The 13300-nt window shown below is 54.8% G+C and overlaps 2 protein-coding genes across 2 annotated transcripts; one reads left to right on the forward strand and one right to left on the reverse strand.

Annotated features, from left to right (window-relative positions):
• The first annotated feature begins 665 nt into the window (after window positions 1-665).
• LOC141027273 (uncharacterized) lies at window positions 666-1367 on the forward strand. Its single transcript, XM_073504262.1, has one exon. The coding sequence runs from the start codon at window positions 666-668 to the stop codon at window positions 1365-1367; it is 702 nt and encodes a 233-aa protein (XP_073360363.1).
• A 5662-nt stretch (window positions 1368-7029) lies between these two features.
• LOC109763612 (probable LRR receptor-like serine/threonine-protein kinase At1g14390) lies at window positions 7030-12222 on the reverse strand. The gene is made up of 7 exons (XM_020322457.4): window positions 10558-12222; window positions 9967-10100; window positions 8563-8806; window positions 8262-8470; window positions 8117-8166; window positions 7805-7925; window positions 7030-7682 (listed from the first exon to the last, which is right to left on the reverse strand). The coding sequence occupies exons 1-7, from the start codon at window positions 11861-11863 to the stop codon at window positions 7437-7439; spliced, it is 2310 nt and encodes a 769-aa protein (XP_020178046.1). The 5' UTR covers window positions 11864-12222; the 3' UTR covers window positions 7030-7436.
• Window positions 12223-13300: the final 1078 nt, after the last annotated feature.

Genomic DNA, 13300 nt, shown 5'->3' on the forward strand with positions numbered 1-13300 from the left:
GCTTCCGCTCCCGCCCCGGTGGCCGACCTGCCTGCCCCGGACCCGCCCTCCCCCGACTTGGCGGGGTCCGGTGCCCTGCTGGCGCCACCGGCTCCAGCGTCCCCGCCGCGCCTGCTCCTGGTGGCCTCCACTGATGTGGCCACCCCTGTCGCCTCGCACCCGCCTCGGTCGGTTCCGTATGTCCGCCGGGCTCGGGCCGCGTCGACTCCGGTGGCTGCCTCCCGCCGCAGTGCCCGACTAGATGCGGACCGCCCGGCCGGCCTCCTGGTTCCGTCCATCTCAGAGCGGGCGGAGATCCAGGCTGCGGCCCGGAACCTCGAGACAGGTGCGTCCGACACCCCCCTCCAGTTCTTCCGTCTGCTCACTTTTTGCGCTTGAAGCGATCCCGCTGGGCCGCCTCGCCAAGGTGGCCCTAGACTCGGCTATAGTTTCAGGGGGAAGTGGGTCCCCCCTCAGAGCAGATTGCGGCTATCCAGGCTCGCAAGATCCTTGACGGGAAACTCGCCTAAACCCGGGCCCGCCTCCTCCGCACCCCGGCACCCCAGACCCCTTCTGGGCCGCCGGCCGAGGAAATCCGTGGTCGCACTCGATCCCGCACTGCCGCTCTTAGAGCCCACAGTGCTTCCACCGTCTTGGGGTCAAGCAGCCCCTCAATGGCGGTTTAGATGCGTGCCCTCTTCTGGAACATCCGCGGCTTCGGCCATGACGGCCGCCGTCGCCAGCTAGTTGAGTACATCCGTGACGAGCACATCGACATCATTGCCATCCAAGAAACCATGCGCATGGATTTATGTCTTCCTGAGCTTGACAGCCTTAGCTCCCACCTGTTCGCCTGGCATTGGCTCCCTTCTAGTGGGAACAATGGCCACTCGGGTGGCATCCTCTTAGGTGTTAAGGATGCCACCTTTGAGGTGGGAGGTATGGATCGGGGCGAGTTCTTCGTTAGTATGGAGATCTTCGAGCGTGCGCTCAACTTTAAATGGGAGGTCATCATCGTCTACGGACCAGCAGACCACAGCCGCTCCCCGACCTACCTCGCCGAGCTGCAGCAGAAGATCTCCGCTTCCCCCCTCCCTGTTGTGATGGGAGGTGACTTTAACCTCATCCGCTCCCCGGATGAGAAGAACAATGACCGGGTTAATCGCCCCCGGATGCAGATGTTTAATGACTGCATCATGGAGCTGGGCCTCCGTGAGCTCGAGCGCACGGGGGCCTGGTTCACCTGGACTAACCGCCAGGCGAACCCGACGCAGTCTGTCCTTGGCCGCGTTTTAGTTTCCCCGGAATGGGAGCTCAGATGCCCCCTGGCCTCGGTTCAGGCTATTGCCAGGATTGGCTCTGATCATGTTCCTCTTCTCCTCTGCTGATGAACGCCCCCCATTCCCCCTCGGTTCCGGTTTGAGCTCTTCTGGCTCAACCAGGCCGGGTTCCGCGAGGCTGTTGCGGCTAAATGGACCGCCGCACGCAATTCCCCTCACCGCGCCATGTCCGCGGTGGACTCCTGGTAGTTCTGCGCCAAGCTAGCCCGCCAATTTATGAAGGGATGGGGCGCGAACCTCGGTCGTGATATCCGTGACCGCAAGAAGGCCCTCCTGAGCGCCATCCAGGCCCTGGACGCCCGTGCTGACTCGTCTGGGATCTCCCCGGATGAGTGGATGTTGAGATATGATCTCGAGGACCAGCTCTCGGTCATCTATGTTGACGAGGAGGCCTACTGGCGGTTGCGCGGCACCCAACGGTGGGTGCTTCAGGGTGACGCCAACACGGCCTACTTCCAGGCGATTGCCAATGGCCGGCGTCATCGCAACTCCATTCACTCCCTGTGGGAAGGTGATACTCAGCTTGTTCGGCCCTCGGACATCCGTGCCCACGTAGACGGCTTCTATAAAGCCCTTTTCACCCCCACCCCTCGGGGTGGGGCTGTGCTGGCCCCCGATACCTGGTCGGGTGCCCAGCTTGTCTCCGCCGAGGCCAACGCCGCTTTGGTGGCGCCTTTCTCGGAGGAGGAGGTCCTTGCGGCGATCAATGGAATGAACCCCTCCTCGGCTCCGGGCCCGGATGGATTGCCAGTCCTGTTTTTTAAAACATTCTGGCAATCCATTAAACCGGAGGTCATGGCCCTCTTCGACGAGTTCTTCTCTGGGACCATGGACCTGGGGCGCCTGAACTATGGGATCATTACCCTCATCCCAAAGGTTCCGGGGGCCTCGGACATCCGCCAGTTCTGCTCGATCACCGTGATTAACGTGATCTTCAGGATCCTGGCCAAAGGATACGCCAATAGGGTGACCCTTCTTGCGGACTCTGTCACCCACCCCAACCAATCCGCCTTCATTCAAGGCCGATTTATTTTGGATGGGGTGTTGGTCTTTCACGAAGTCCGATCCAAGCACCACCGCGCGGTGTTCCTTAAGCTCGACTTTCATAAGGCCTACGACACGGTCCACTGGCCCTTCCTTCGGGAAGTATTGCTTCGGAAGGGCTTCGACGACCGCTGGGTGACCCGCGTTATGCAACTCGTCACCTGCGGTCGGACGGCGGTCAACATTAATAGCGAGATCGGTCCGTACTTCCCCACCCTATGTGGGGTGCGCCAGGGTGACCCGTTCTCCCCGTTCCTTTTTAACATGGTTGTCGATGCCCTTGCGGTCATCCTTGATAAGGCCAAAGCCTGCGGCCATATCCGGGGTGTTGTCCCCCACCTAGTGGACGGAGGAGGGGTTTCCCTCCTCCAATACGCGGACGACACCATAGTCATGGTGGAGGGCTCTGCGTCTGACATCGCCAACCTGAAGTTCCTCCTCCTGTGCTTCCAACAGATGTCCGGCCTCACCATCAACTTCGACAACAGCGAAGTGATGGTCCTCGGCTACCCCTCGGATGATGCTTTGTCCATTGCGGACCGGCTGAACTGCCGCCTGGGCTCCTTCCCCACGACTTACTTGGGGGTGCCCATTAGTGACTCCAGACTCACCGTCGCGGATCTCCGCCCGACGATGACTAGGATGCAGCACAGGGTTGAACCCTGGAGGGGACGCTGGCTGTCGAAAGCTGCCAGGGTGATTCTAATCAACTCCTCGCTTGCCAGCCTTCTCTGGTTTCTCATGAGCTTCTACAGCCTTCATGAGGCCCTCCATCAGGAGGTGGCCAAATACCAGTCGAGGTTCTTCTGGGCTGGTGAGGGCGACAAGCAGAAGTACCATATGGTGAGCTGGCCCGACATCTGCAAACCCAAAGACCAGGGTGGCCTTGGGATCCTGTCATCCCGACGCATGAACATTGCCCTCCTGACCCGATGGCTGTGGCGTATTGCCAATGGGGAGGGAGGCCTCTGGCTCACCATCATCCGTAATAAGTACCTCCGTGGCCAACCTCTTGCCTTTGCCAACGTACGCGTGGATCCTAGTTCTGGCAGTCCGTGATCCAGCTTCTGCCCGTACTACGCATCGGCACATCCATCTCGGTTGGCTCCAGGGCCTCGACCTTGTTCTGGTTCGACCGCTGGCTTGGGGACTCCCCCCTGGCTGCGCGATTCCCAGAACTATTTGCCATTGCGGCTGACCCTCGGGTCTCTGTCGAGACGGCCCTTATTGACTTAGGGCGTCTCACCTTCCGGCGCCCCTTTGGCCCCCTCGAGGTGGCCGCCTGGGACTCCCTCCTCCAAGACATCGCACTTATGCCGATTAACGTCGAGGAGGACCGGGATGTTCTTTCCTGGCGCCTCGAGCCCTCTGGCCGTTTCTCCACGAAGTCCCTGTACGGCGCCATTGCTCCCTCGACGGCCCCGGAACCATTTAGCCTGATCTAGGACATCCGACTTCCGCTGAAAATCAGGATCTTCCTGTGGCAATGGATCCGTGGACGCCTCCCCTCTGGGCTTGAAGTCCTCAAGCGTAATGGCCCGGGTGATGGGATGTGCCCCATCTGTGGCACGATTGAGGATGCTAACCACATCTTTTTCTCGTGCCACTCGGCCCAGTTCCTTTGGGCCTGCTTCCGCGAAACGGTTGGCGGACAGTGGTGTAATACCAACCCCCCCGACCTGCTTGCCGAGCTCAACGCTTCCCCCACTCGCTACCGCCATATTAGATGGTTGTGCGTTGGGGTTCTCGCCTGGACACTTTGGAACATTCGCAATAAGCTTGTTATTCAGAAGGTGCCTCTCCGACGTGCGACTGACGCAATCTTTAAATTGTGTGGCTACCTGCAGCTTTGGCGGCCGCTTAGCCGCCCCCAGGACCGGGACGTCATCACCATCCTCCTCTCCGATCTCCGCTCGATGGCGCTCCGCGTGGCTCCCCCGCTGCCGCCTCCTCCTCCTGAGCCTGACTAGACCGCCTGGCGGCTATATGGCGTGTGTGTTTTGGGTTTAGGGCTTGTTGTGTTGTGCCCTCAGCATTGACCCTTTCTTGTACCTTTTGTTCCTGTGGACTTTCGTGTGTGCGCGTGGTTTTGTGTTGGACCTTGTTGGATGCTTGTGGTGCGGTTGGCTTTATAATATAAAGCGGGGCGAAAGCCTTTTCGGTAACTGTCAGTCTGAAGAAGTTAATTTATCATCATGTTCTTACATGTTTTAGTTGGTCTAACAAGCAAGACGACTCCATATAGTCCTTTTTTTTTTCTAAAGAACACCTCATAATCGACGAGCACACCATACACCACTAAAAATGTAGTGCCAGAAAATCTATAAGTATAATCCAGAAAATATGCAAGCGCGACAAGGAACCTAACCATCTAAACTATGCTTAGTTCGCAGCAAGACGACATATAGTCGAATCTAAATCATGCATATGTTTTTTATGAATCATGTAAGAGGATTGCATGTGAATAAATAGATGGAAAGAAAAGGAGAAGAAACCACACACATACAGAATCTGAGTACTCCCTTCATTTCTAAACACAAGTCTTTTTAGAGATTTTAATATAAACTATATATGGATGTATATAGACATAGTTTAGAGTACAGATTCACTTATTTTACTTCGTATGTACTCCCTCCGTTCCCAAATATTTGTCTTTCTAGAGATTCCAATAAATAACTACATACGCAGTAAAATGAGTGAATCTACACTTTAAAATATGTCCACATACATTCTTATGTTATAGTCCATTTAAAATGTCTAGAAAGACAAATATTTAAGAACGGAGGGAGTAGTTTATATTGAAATGTTTAAAAAGACTTATATTTAGGAACAGAGAAAGTACAAACAACCTCTACTCATGGTATTCGTGAAAGTCTCTGGAAAAAAAAAATCAACGCTTCAAAAGCAGTTTTTGAAGCTTTTTTTTTTGCAGACCTCCATGAACGTCATTCCGGCACAAACAATTACACGCATGTCAAACACTCATCAATGTTTATAGACAAAAAACAGTTTATTTAAGTATTTTGTTTGAATTATAAGATGCATGTGAGCTCGAGCTCACAAACTCCATGTCCTCACAATTGTCCGCACCTCCCCTGCAGGCATACACAAAGGGGGCTAGGGGATCTCTGCGGCCTGTTATTGTGAACTAGGTGTCATTCCACACCTCCTTCTTCCTCCACCACCGGTGCAGGGCCGGCGACTCCAGCATGGGAGCGACCACCAGAGAGGCAAGGTGCCAAGGGTGACGAGAAGGACCAAGGCCAAGAGAGCTCTACGCGGGAACAACGACCACAACTTTCCCATCACCCCCGACCGGCTAGGGGGAACGACGTCTGGATGCGACAAAGTTTGTGCTAGGGAAGTGCACAAAATCCACCACAGATCCGAGGACTTCCCGAGTGAAGTAGGAGGAGGCCTCCAAATTGGACGGAGAAGCCATAAAGAGAAACAACGACCACCGGGGATGAAAGAGGTTATGGTGGCAGATGCCAGTTGGGGGTGCGAAAGGGAGGTGGTGTCGGCCGACGGGAGTGCCAGACGCCAGATGAGGGTGGGAAAAGGAGGTGGTAGCGGACGCCGGGCTGAGAGCATGTACAATTGGAACGCGCAAATGTGACACCCAAAACTTCTGCGGACGAGTCGGGAGGCGTCCGCGGACACCGGCGATCACATCTTGTTTCTCGGCCATTACAACCACACTCCTTATTTCCAAATCCTCATTTCATAATACTCATGGAAGGTCCATTTTGATCTATGTACATTGACATAGAACAAGCTACAAAGTAGCAAACTACTCGTCTTCGGATATGTCGATGACCTTGTTACTGGAGCCGTCGGCCTCGTGGTCGTTCGCGGCAGGGAGAATCGTCAGCGCCTCCTCGTCGTACTCGTCCACGAAGTCTTGCTCCTGCTTCACGTCCGCCTCATGGATAAAGTGGTGGTTCACTACCACCTCGCACTCGGACGGGATGGACTCGAAGATGGCATGACGCTCCGCCACCTCCTCTGCTTGGACGAGCTCGAAATGCACCAGCACATCCTCCGTGGCAAACGCGGCCTCCCCCTCCTCCTCTTCTTGTCCCCTTGTCTAACGCCTCCCCTTCTTCCATCTCCTCCTCCGGCGCCCCCTCCTCCTCTCCGGAGGTAGTTCGGCCGCAATGCAAGCGGTGCGCATCTCTGCCTAGATATCCACCGGGCGCTCTAGAGTTGGCATCTTGTAGTAGGTCACCTTGGTACGGAACAAGGCGGCCGGCGGAACGGCAAGGGCAGAGTGGACTGCTGTTCGGAGAGGTTCGCGGTAGCGGCGCGAATGGGAGGAGATGGGGGGAATGGCGGCGGGCCTAGTGTTAGCCTCGACGTCTGGCTCAAATAGCCAGGTTTGGCCCCTAGGTCGGTGCGCCGAAGCGGCGCCATGAATGTGTCCTCTCCGGTGAGGCACCTAGCGGACCGATGGGTTTTGGCGAGCCTTCCCATATCCATCCCACATATGGGCTTGGTTTAGGGGTGCCCAACAAACCGGACGTTTGGCCTGATACAGGGTGTTCGGTTGGATGACAATTTCATGACCGGGTTGTCCGCCAGGACGTAATAGAGGGTTTTGAAGGATCCAACTGTGGATGCTCTAAGGGGAAGAGGAGCACGCGGTGATTGAAACAGAGAGCTTATAATAAATAACTAATAGTAATATACAACAAATATTAGTCATTTAGGTTTAATAATTATACAGTAATAGATGATAGATAGACAGATGTCAGCATAAGCTAGTGATCTAATGGTTTCAACATGATAGTCCTGGTGTTTATACAACAAACAGCAGAAAATAAGCTACTCCCTCCGTCCCATAATATAAGAAGTAGTTATCTCTTTCAAAAAAAACAAGAAAAGCTAGTGATCTCTTTCTAATGGTTTGGACTTAATAGTGCTGGAGTTTACGACGACAAACAAGAAATACTCCCCATGCTCTGGAGTGGCACACTTCTATATACGGGGGATAAGTAACATTTGCTTCTCCCTTTCACAGCAAAAGGCCAGCCATAAGGGTGCACCGCTACAAAAGAGCATTGCACTGACTCACGCCTGTGATTTCACGCTCAAGCTTAAGCTCTCGCTGCTCGCCCAGCCGTCCTGCACCTGCATGGAGTACTGCAGGTTCCAGAGCACGTCGTCGACGGAAGGCCGGTCGCTCGGGTCACCAGCCGTGCAGTTGAGGGCCACTTCGGTCACCTTGCTGAGGGAGTCCACCGCAAATGTGCCGCGGATCGTCGGGTCGGCCATGTCTTTCAGCATGTCCGGGTCTTCGGCCAGGGCCTCGCTTAGCTACACGGATTGACACAGGACGAAAAAAATTCAGAATCATAATGTAATAATTTGCTCAGGAGTTGTAAGCTTTTGGTGGTAGTATCTTTCAGTGTGATGTGAACATGAAGCTTGAGATTCACCTGGGCTCTCAGGGATTCCAACTCGCTTTGGGACGCCGTCGGTTTGCCTGTGATCACTTCAAGAAGAATTTGGCCGAACTGGTATATGTCATCCTTGTCCCCTTGTTCGGCAGATTGAGCACTGCAAGCAGACAGAATCATAATCATTTTAGGTTACAAGTTGTGCGGCTTAATCAAATCCGCATTCAGTCTCTTGAGTTCCAACAACTAATCATTAGGTTCATGTCTGTTCTCTGTTCAGATAACTAGTAGCTGCCCTAGTTCCAGTTTATTAAGTGCGGATGTCACTTTCTCTCTGCAAGAATACTGTACCTGTAATGGTCGTTTTCTTCCTGGACAGCGAAAGGGTTTTCAGAGAATAGCTGCAAGATAAGAACGGTTACAACATATCTGTCAGCCGACTGAGGAACTTTAACAACATTCTAAAAAAACAAATTGACCAATATTCTAAAAGTACCTTGCCATTCTTGCTGGTCGATATCATCGGGAGACTGAAGCCGCTAATTTTCGAAGTGAGGGTCTTGTCCAGCAGAATATTTTCAATGTTGAGATCATTCTGTACAATGTCCGGGGCAATCGCATTGTGCAAGAACTGGATCCCTCTCGCGATACCAATGGAAGCACAAACCCGCTGCGGCCATTTCAGCATTTCGCGCTTCCTCCACTCTGTGAAGCCATCAGATAGGTAAAGTCAGATGCTTGCAGATATTTGGTTATACATGGTAATGGTACATGTGAAGTCTCCAGCTAATACTTACCGGTAAGATGGCTTCTTAGAGATCCATTTGTTACGCATTCAGAAACGAGGTATACCGAGCTAGCAATAGTAGGATTTTCCTGATCACTGACAACACAATGACCAATGATGCTAACCAAATGGCGGTGGCGGAATTTGGAAATTGTCTCCATGTACTGGGATAGACTCTGAGGAGAATATTTCGGCTTTAGTCTGAGACATCTCACCAAGACTCTTGTACCATCTTGAAGCTGGCCGTTGTAATGCTGCAAGTGGAAAGAGCAATGGGACAGAAATAAATGGTAAAATTAGTCCTGGGAATCCTTCTGGAAGAAAACTATACTGAAAACAGAACCATGGTTGACAATTGCTACAAAACAGAGTTTAACTTCGCTTGATTAAAAAAGAGTGATGATGCACAATAAACTGATGTGACGTATAATATAAATACATAATAAAATCAACTGTTATTTCTGACTCAAGTTCAATTGGAGTCCAATAAATATCAAGGGAAATAATTTTGCTAGTAATAATTATAAAGACTCAAATTGCTAGGATTTGAATAGTCGTTTTTCTGAGTACAAGGTACTTAGGCAGAACCCACACAATGCACACGTCCGATGCACACGATAGGAAAATATTGGAGGCACTACCATCCTCACCTAGTTTGTTGTTCTGCCTAATGCGCGCCATGTGTACTCTGAATATGTGAAATGATTAGGGGTATGAAAGCTATTAAGATTTGAATAACTTAATATAGTATTATTGTTAGTGAAAAAATGAAAGCAATTGCTCCCGGTATGAAGTAATTTAGGACAGTAAAACTGAACCATTTCCCTGCTCTCTCATGCATCCTCGCTCCTGAGCTGTCTGATTTCATGTTTGGGACATCCATAGCCGTCCGATCTGAATTCACATCGCAAATTGGGCTCAATGTCCTAACGGGCTGCTACACCCGTAGCATTTTCAGAGGCCTGTGATTAATCTTCGTTCGCGGGTCCACTGTCGGCCGGTTAAACAGGCATATGGAAGTCGACATTTGCCAGGTTGTCAAGCCCCAATAATACAGAGAATTTTTTTCCTTTGTTTATCAGGTGTATAAGATGTGAACCAAATGCGACTACCATAATAATAATTACATAAGAGGACAATAATTGGCAGCCTATTATTGTACTCTACTATGAATGGAGATGCTTGAGTGGACCATTTGACAAGATCCCATCTGAACGCTAGCAGAGCTGAACATGTTTAACATACAGATTTCAACGACAAAATATGTGCATGGCTATGATCAGGCTATCTGCATTCTGCAGTATATGTTGAACTGAATCGCGCAAAGATTCCACAACTTAAGTAAAACCTTACTACATTTACTGTTCTCATTCCACTATTATGGCTAAAAGGGTTGCGTTAACGCATCACATACCTGTGCAAGGGCACTCTTCTTGATCAAGTTGGAGGAAGCAAAGTTGTCCGTGGCTTCTTGGAGCTCCTCCGCGGTATATACGCGATACGCCGGTACTTCCAGTGTATTTACCATCGCTGCTTGAGATGCATGCCCTGTGAAATGCAGAACATGTTAGGCATATTAGAGCAAATATTATCCTGCAAAATGTTAACTGGTCCCTTGTAAGTCGTTGCTCATTGTTTTCCTTTCCCTTTTTGGCTGTCTGACTTTGCAGCTTTACTTTATCAAAGTCTTCTGTGGAGCAAGGAATAAGGGTCCGTCCCATGTTCTAAAAACTCAGGGTCTAAGTAAGATCCACGATGCTTTGACTTAAGTGAGTAGGCTTGATTCAAAAATAAAATACGCAAGAGGAACTTAAAGCAACCGGCGGTATTCAAAGTTTCAAACTACCCCTTTGAACCATAAATCATACTCATTCATTTCTACAATGCTCCCTTCTTAGATGAACTAGTAGTAGTAAAAAAGAGTACAGTCCAATTGAAGCACACAGTAACAAAATGAAATAAAGCAATCAAAGCAAATGCAGGATGAATTTGTTTATTCTCTTACTCTTATCGGCGGGGGTGGCAATCTTCTGGGCCAGCTTCGTTGTAGCCTTCGCGCCGACCGCCTTCTTCGCCGGCGCTATCAACGGCGACTTCGGCAGGGCCATCACCGTCACCCCGGGGTGCTGCCTCCTCGCCCTCCTCAGCACCACCACCATCACCAGCGCGATGAGCAATGCGCCTGCCACGACGCCGCCCACGATGCCAAGAACCATCCCCACCCCGCCGCCTTTGCCCCCACCCTGCTCGGCGCCGCTCCCCTGCGGCGGCGGCAGCAGCGCGGCGAGCGCCCCCGGGCTGCAATAGGTGCTCGGCCGCTGCAGCTTGGCGTCGCGGAAGCAATTGCCCGCGTCGAGGACCGTGCGCGCCGACGAGTTGGACCGCATGCACGCGGGTCGCGCCCCGATGAGCAGGTTGGCGGAGACGTCGACGAACTCCAGCGTGTCCGCGCACGCCGTGCTCGCCGGCAGTTGCCCGGAGAGCTTGTTGTGCGACAGGTTGATGTGGCGCAGCGCGGGGAGCGCGAAGACGGCGGAGGGGATCCACCCCTCCAGCCGGTTCCGTGACACGTCCAAGAACCGGAGCTGGCCCAGAGAGGCCACCCCCGCCGGGATCTTCCCGGTGAAGTTGTTGCCGGCGAGGACGAGCCTCGCCACGGCCTTCCCGACCTCCGGGAACGCGCCGTCGAGCCTGTTCTGGCCCACGTCGACCTCCTGGAGGAACGCGAGCCCGGAGAGGGACGGCACGGTGCCGTTGAGCCAGTTCCCGGACAGCACGAGGCTCTGCAGCGAGTACATGCGCGCCACCTGCTCGGGGACGGCGCCGTAGAGGTAGTTGGCGCTGAGGTTGAGCGCCTGCAGCGCCCCGAGGCGGAGCAGCTTGGCGCCCGGGAGCGGGCCCCAGAGGCCGAGCGCGACGAGCTCGAGGCGCGACAGCGCCGGGAGGCGGGTGAGCGTGGTGAAGAGCGCGTCGGCAGAGAAGTTGGAGGGCAGCGCGGTGCGCCACACCGGGTCGGGCCGGCGGTCGCCGAGCACGGAGAGCGCCGTGACCTGGCCGGCCGCGCAGGCGACGGTGAGCGACGGCGTGGGCGGCAGCGCGCAGGGGTCGGGCGCCTTGGCCAGCGCCGCCAGCGCGGGAGGGAAGCCGAGGAGGCGGCACATGCGGTAGAGCGTCTTGGCCTGGGAGGACGCGACCGTCGTCTGCGACTGCGACTGCGACTGCGACTGCGAGGTGACAGCGGTGGAAAGGCAGCAGAGGAGCAGCAGGAGGAGCGGGGCGCCGGCCCTGCGAGTGGACGAGGAGGGCGCCATTGCGCCTCGGAAGCCGGGAAGGGTGGTGGGAATGGGAAGTGCTGATGGCGCAATGCCGGAGCTTCAGCTGGTCATCGCGGGGAGGAAGAAAGGAGCACCCAAGGAGGCCGACGGGCGGGGGCAAGTGGCCGCCGTGGAAGAACTACGAGTGCGGTGTGGCGCGAGTGCGTGCCAGCCGAACTAATAAGCACGCGACGCGACTCGCTGCTGCTGTTACAGTTGCCACCGTCGGCCGTCGCTCATTCGCTGTGGCTGACGAGTGGGGTTGACCCACGCGTGGTGGCGAGGCGAGGGTGAGGTGCCGCGGAGCACGTGGCGGGGGCGGCGGTGCGGCGTGTGGCCGCGGGAAGGGAAGGCTCGATCGGACGCGATGTGTTGCGTGTGTGGGTATCGGTGCATGTCACCGGCGCGCGCTTGCGCTTGCGGCCGGGCGAGCTCGCGTCGTAGGCCCACGACGAGTCGGGGCATGGCCACCTGGTGCCTGCAGTAAAGTAAAGCCAGCACAGTGGTAGCACGGGGAAATTAAACCGGGCGCAAGGCTTGGGGCGCGCGCACGCAGGCCGGGGTTTGGGCTGCTGCGATGCGGGGCTACCGGGCTACTCCTACCTACCAGTACGTGCTCGACGTGAAACAGAGGCCACCGGAGCATGCAGCGGCGAGCCGGGATGACGCCGGCGCGCGCTAGGCGCCAGGGGCGTGCGGGGCAGGATCAGGGCAGGTGGGAGTGGGAGAGCCAGGTCGACGCCGTGTATCGGGTCGGGTGCGCTGCTTGTCCCTAGCCAGGGTACCCTCCGGTACCACCAGTAGAGTTACGTCGTAGCGCGCGCTCTGCTCCTGCTGACACAGTGGCAAAATTTTGTTCTCTTCACCATAAACTCAACTGCTTCTCCATACATTAACAGAGCGAACAGGCCAGCTAGCTAGCTTCCAATCTTTTGGCTGATCGGCGTGAATGAGAGCGCCTCCAGCCGCGCCCCAGCCGACTTTTCGACCGCCAGCGTCAAAAAATCGACCCAGTCGCGTTTCCAAGGGCCCAATTTTCGCCGGCTCGAGCCGAAATTGACGCCGGCGGACCCAACCAGAACCCGGTGTGCTGGGGACGCTCGGGGGCGCCGGGCGAATCATTTTTGGCGCGAAAGAGCCGCGGGCCCTCCTTGCCAGCGACTCGTCTCGCTTCTCGCCGCTTCGTCGTCCTCATCGCCTCGTTTCCCGCGGCGAATCAATGCCAAAGCTGCCGCGCCGGTCAGCCTCTGCCATTGATGCCTCACGGACGGCGCAGTGAAGGCGTGACGACGCGCGTCCCCGCGCATGCCACGCGTGCTCGCAGCGCCTCCGCCTATATAAGCCGACCCCAGCGCGCCGGTGGCACGCACAGAGTCTCCACCGCCGACGCGCCCTCTCTCCCCTTCCTCCCTCTCCCCTCACCGTCCCAGTTCA

This window comes from Aegilops tauschii, chromosome 7 (genome assembly GCF_002575655.3).
Source record: "Aegilops tauschii subsp. strangulata cultivar AL8/78 chromosome 7, Aet v6.0, whole genome shotgun sequence".
Lineage (NCBI taxonomy): Eukaryota > Viridiplantae > Streptophyta > Magnoliopsida > Poales > Poaceae > Aegilops > Aegilops tauschii.

Excerpts from the sequence above, each read along its gene's own strand:
- LOC141027273 (XM_073504262.1), top strand. The coding sequence starts at position 666 with ATGCGTGCCCTCTTCTGGAACATCCGCGGCTTCGGCCATGACGGCCGC.
- LOC109763612 (XM_020322457.4), bottom strand. The coding sequence starts at position 11,863 with ATGGCGCCCTCCTCGTCCACTCGCAGGGCCGGCGCCCCGCTCCTCCTG. Across the intron at positions 8,807-9,966 it reads AGAAGAGTGCCCTTGCACAG|CATTACAACGGCCAGCTTCA; the intron begins GTATGTGATGCG and ends TTCCACTTGCAG. Across the intron at positions 7,683-7,804 it reads TGGAATCCCTGAGAGCCCAG|CTAAGCGAGGCCCTGGCCGA; the intron begins GTGAATCTCAAG and ends CAATCCGTGTAG.